The sequence below is a fragment of the Salvia miltiorrhiza genome, chromosome 3 (genome assembly GCF_028751815.1).
Source record: "Salvia miltiorrhiza cultivar Shanhuang (shh) chromosome 3, IMPLAD_Smil_shh, whole genome shotgun sequence".
NCBI classification, from domain to species: Eukaryota; Viridiplantae; Streptophyta; class Magnoliopsida; order Lamiales; family Lamiaceae; genus Salvia; species Salvia miltiorrhiza.
Genome location: NC_080389.1, coordinates 45832283 through 45837936, shown reverse-complemented (window position 1 = coordinate 45837936; position 5654 = coordinate 45832283). Strand labels below are relative to the sequence as shown.

At 32.4% G+C, this 5654-nt stretch overlaps 1 protein-coding gene across 1 annotated transcript; it reads left to right on the top strand.

Moving 5' to 3' along the window:
- The first annotated feature begins 3399 nt into the window (after positions 1-3399).
- On the top strand, positions 3400-4968 carry LOC131016127 (mavicyanin). The gene is made up of 2 exons (XM_057944746.1): positions 3400-3725; positions 4562-4968. Exons 1-2 carry the CDS (start codon positions 3563-3565, stop codon positions 4897-4899), a joined length of 501 nt encoding a protein of 166 aa, XP_057800729.1. The 5' UTR covers positions 3400-3562; the 3' UTR covers positions 4900-4968.
- The last annotated feature ends 686 nt before the right edge of the window (positions 4969-5654 follow it).

Sequence of the window (5654 nt, the reverse complement as noted above, 5' to 3'; positions counted from 1 at the left end):
TCGTTCAATCTATAATGCGTTATTTATTGTTGGGTTTATGTTCTTTTTGTTATGGCTTCTGATCGTGAAATAACATTTCTGGTTAGGGGTGGACTGGTACGATATGTCGATTTTTTTTCTTCATACCGTATACCATATCGCAAATTGGTATGAGAATCTTCATACCGTTGTCGTACCGAACCCTTCAGTATACAGAAGATCGGCATACCGAAAATTTCGGTATGAACATTTTCCATGCCGATGTCGTATCGATAGTACGGTATACCGTATCGAAAGTCGGTATACCGTACTTTACGGTATACCCAAAATTATTTGTATCTCATTTCATGTCTAAATTTACCAAAATGTTATGGTATACCGTGTATTTATTTATGCATACCAAAATTTTATTAAACAAATATAAATAATCTTCTAACAAGTTTAGAATTATATATGTGTATATATATGTAGGGAGAGGTTCAAATAAGAACCACTAATAAAATAAGAACAGAGAACCATTTTAAGCCATTCGATCATCAAGATCTACGGTGGATGCATCAACTTGGTGGATGGATGCAGGTGCTGGGTTCGAATCCTGAAGGGAGCAAAAAAATTATTTTTTTCGGATGCATTAAATTTAATAGCGGATGCATTAATTTGTATAGCAGATGCAGTAATTTTATTGGTTCTTATGTTCTCACGATAATTGTGGTTCTCACTATAACCGCACCCTATATATGTAATTTATTTTAATTAGTACGGTATACCGATTATTTTGATATATACTGGTATTGCGGTATATACCGAAACAACAATATATATCGATTTCTCAGTATATGTCCCGATATCAGTATATATCGGTGTACCGCGGTATGAGAAAAATTGATACCGTTATAGTACCAAAAAATTTCGGTACGGTACAATACCGTACCGTAATTTACGGTATACCAAAAATTCGATATTTCCGATATTTTTTTGATACGATAAGTGCGGTATACCGATTTTTCGATATTTTAGTCCATCCCTATATTGAGAGAGACACTATTTTTGATCTTTTTGTTTCATTTTTGGGAAATGAAAATCAAATTCTTTTTGTGATCAATTTTAAAATAGATGAGGACAAAAGAAAAAAATTGAGAGAGACACTACAAGAATTTAGCACATAGACAACATATATTTAGTGTTGGAGAAATACTTCTTTTGAGCAAAAAAGGAAAATTAATTTCTATTTTCGTGCGCATTAATTAGGGGTGGAATCTAACAATTATGGGATGAGACGTTCATGTTGGATTCGTTCAGTATGATGGTGCTAGCAACCTGAAACCACAAATACATTAGGGTTATCTTAAAAACACAAATGAGGGTGTCGATGGAAAAACCTCCAATGCTCAAATCAATATATTATTAAGAAAATAATTAACAAAAAATAAACAACTCGTAACTAAATCATACATTGAGGTAGGTGAAAGAGTAGGATCTATCGATTTGACGGGCTCGTTCGGCTAGTTGGGCAATTCAGTCCATCAGAGCAGTGAACAAGAGAGCATGGAGCGTAGAGTGTAACAAGTAAGCGGGGAAGTGAAGAATGTCCCTGTGTTAGGCCCAAATTGGTTCGACTAGCTCGCTTAATTGTGCTTATTCAATCGGAGTAATTAGGTTAATTGGACTTATACAAAATTTATCCATTACCTGAAAACCCTTGTTGGCAGTACCCAAATCAGGACCCAAACCCACATTTACCGAAATTAATAACTTTATAGGTGTTTGGTTTTGTTTTAAGTTAAAGTATAATAAAGGGGCGTTTACTTTTGAGAATTAGCCTTGATAGATAAAAATAGTAAGGCTAATCTCTTATTTACTTTGATGGATTGCAACCTTGGGATATCTCAAGACCCTTGATTATTTCTATCATTCAAGCTAGGTTTGTCTTGTTCTTATCCAATGGAAATGGTGGGATTAGAGATATCCCACTTTTGAGGATAAAAATACTCAATCCTACATATAATCAATCATGCAAAGTAAACTAAAGATAATTAATTATACTATTGATTTGAAAGGTTAACAAGATTTGATCGATAAAGATATTTAACTTGGAAAGGAGGTCAAATACTGAAAAATGGAAATGTTAAAAACGAAAACTAATGATGAAACCAGCCCATATCATACCTACTAATTAATTAAGCTCGAAATTAGTGATGACATTCGACTAAATTCAATTTATGTCTGAGAAAAAAGTACATAAAAATGATTATATGCAAGCAGCCAACACTGTCTGTGATAGCACAGTTGGCTTAGTTTCAAAGACAAGTCTTGAAAATCATACCAGAATTTGCTTAACAAACAATCAAATTCAATTATTCATAAACCACCAAAATGATATAGCATGCTTCTAGAATTATCTATAGACAACATCTAATGACTTCACAATCAAATTTCATAAATATGGTAATGAATCAACAACTAACTATCTATAGTTCTTTCAAATTTCGAGATTTAACCCAAAAAAAGAAAAAAGGGAAAAAGGGAAATGCGAGTTTAGTGAGGCACGCAAGCTATTTTGAGCAGTTAGAAGTTGATTGACATCAGGTGGATATCACCTTGAGAGTATATCATCCACAAATCAACTACTCCTATTTAAAAGAGTACTTGTGATCAACTTGTAAAAGAATTAATTACACTGACATTATATATTATAAAACATAATTTATTTTTTAGATGCAACTTATTTATATATTTAGCACTTAATTACACATATTTGTGACATTTAATCTTTACATGAACTTTAACTAAAAAGTGACAATTATTTTAAAGAAAAGTATTAATCTCAAATCCTTTTGCTCGTATCGAAACTCATATATGTATCCAATATCATACTCCCTCCGTACTGGTCCAATAGTCTCATTTCATTAGGGCACGAAGATTAAGAAACTTGTTTTTTTAGTGTAAAAGTGAGTAAAGGTGTGTGAGACCACATTGTTTGTAGTGTAAAATCATTACCAAAAATACAAATGAGACTATTGGAGTGGTAAGTCCCGAAAAGGAAAATTGGACTATTGGAGTGAGACGGATGGAGTATAAATTTTTTGATTCACTCGTCGCATACAAATTTTTGTAAAATACAAATATTTTACTTTGTTCGTCCCACTTATCTTGTCACACTTTTCTTTTTAGTTTGTTCAATTAATAATGGCATTTTTCAAAAAATAGTATGTGGTTTCTATCTTCTCTACACAAATTAAACAAATAGCCCTTACCCACTTTATATTTTTATTCTTAATTTTCGTGCTCAAAATAAAAGTGTCAAGATAAGTGGGACGGAGAGAGTATTAAAATACGACCTAGTTTTTGTGTTGAGGTCAAATCAAAGTGAATTCGACATGAGTTGGACAAATGAACTAAAATTAAAACTGTAACGTCTTGGTAAGAATGTCCTATATATATCTTTAGATTGAAGAAACAACTACTAGACTTGTGTATATATAGTTGATGTCATGAGATGGATAGCTCAGAATCATCAGAAGATAGCAGAGAAAATATATAGTTAGAAAAGTGAGAGAGAGAGAGAGATCATTAATTAATTAAGATGGTGAATTCATGCAGATTGATAGCAGTAGTTATTGCAACTGTATTTCTCCGACAAGCATTAGCTGCGAAACATAGTGTGGGAGGAAGCCAAGGTTGGGATGAATCCGCCGATTTCGACTCTTGGGCTTCTGCTCAAACCTTCAAAGTCGGAGATGAACTCGGTATATATATATATTTCATTTTCTTAATATATATGTGTCAGATGCTTTTTGTTTATCATTCATATTTGTCTAACTAATACGATTTTATTGCATTTTTACGTTAACCTACCATTTTTAAATTCATAATAAAAACATAAACCGCATCTGAGTTGGTTAATAAGACACTTTTCCTCCAATCTCTAAATTAGGGGTTCAAATCACCTAGCATGCGTGAATGGTTTGTGAACTGTAACCTGCAATTTTCTTTCGGGCTGTATTTACTTTGATGAAAAATGAGAGAAAATATATATTTTTACTATTTTTTCATTATTTTCACATGTTACTATGATAGAAATTTTTTTGTGAATAAGATAGTAGAATATTTTTCGAGCGGCTCATTTTCACGCATTTTCTCTCTAATGTTGGATATTATTATTTTTGGGTAATGGTATGAAAATATTTTTCAACATTTTCTCATATTTTCCTATCTACTAAACATATGATTAAAATAATGAGAAAAATATAATAATATTTTCTTATCCATAATTTTCCAATCAAAATTTTACAAATCAAAGTAAACACACCCTCATTAATAATCATTTTCATAATTTTATACTTGTTAAATTATAAGCCTTTAATCGCAAGCAAAAAAAAATATCGCAATCAAAGAGTAATACGATTATGTAAATAGCATTTTTAGTTCTCCTTGATTAAAGTAAACTATCTTGCTTTTAACAAGTCAAATATGTCAAATTCAAGTTAAAAGAATTTATTTAACAAGTTTTACTAAACAAGCTTTGGGCCAATTTCTCTCAAAATTTGAATAAGTGTAACTAATTTATTGTCGTACGATGCAGAGTTCAAATATAGTCAATTGCACAGCGTGGCGGAACTACCTAATGAAAGCGCATTTAAGAATTGCGATATTAGTGTTGCGTCGAACTCATTAAACGACGGTGACAGCAAAGTCAAGCTAACCAAGCCCGGTACACGTTATTTTGCGTGTGGTACATCCGGTCATTGCGAGCAGGGGATGAAGGTCAAGATCACAACTGTGGCGGCTGACGCCTCGCCGTCATCCCCCACGGGCGCCTCTACTACTCCGGCGGCCACCACCCAATCCTCTTCCGCCGCGCCGCGCCACCAACTCCTCAACTTCTTTGCCTTGATGCTGTTCATCGCGATCTTTGTGTAAAAAATAGCTAATAAAGATATACGATTATAATTTTGTTGAAATTGAATGGATATCATTTTATTACTACTATACTATTTTTTTTTCTGATTTTTGTTTTAAGTGATTATTGAGTTGGCATTACATTGTAGAAGGACGAATGATTTGATTATTGATTGTTATATTTCATACAAACGATTGTAGGTATGCCTAATAATCATTCAATTTTCATTTTGAATATATATATACTATATTTTGTTTTGTGCAGTTCGTAATGTGATTGTCGTAGAAATTAATAGTGGAAAAATTAAGTCCCCGACTTAATCTTGCAATATTTTAAGCGTTCTATAATGCGAGATAATAATCAAAGAAAAAACATTATACCATGTTATAAACTTATAAAAATTATATTTAAATATGGGGTTATTGCCCCTAAATACACAAACTATGACCAAATTCTAGTTTATAACACCAACTTTAGATTCTGCCCCATAATACATAAACTTTCAAAAGTTTCTGGAATTTCCCATGCCCAAAGTATGGTTATTCAAAAATTACCCCATTATAAAATTTATTGCACTTTGACCCCTAAAACTTTGATTTTGACAATAAGACAATTTATACCTAAAATATGGTTAAAATTGGGCTTAAATGGTATATCGGCTGGAAACTTTCCTCGTGCCCGATAGGTTACTTCGGTAAACTGGGTCTGGACTGTGAGACAACGCCACGTACTTTTAAGCAAAAAACAGTTTAAAAGATCCTTGTCTAAAATGGTA

Bases quoted from the DNA above. Each gene is read 5' to 3' on its own strand.
- LOC131016127 (XM_057944746.1), top strand. From the start codon at position 3,563: ATGGTGAATTCATGCAGATTGATAGCAGTAGTTATTGCAACTGTATTT. The intron at 3,726-4,561 runs GTATATATATAT...CGTACGATGCAG, and splicing joins CAAAGTCGGAGATGAACTCG to AGTTCAAATATAGTCAATTG.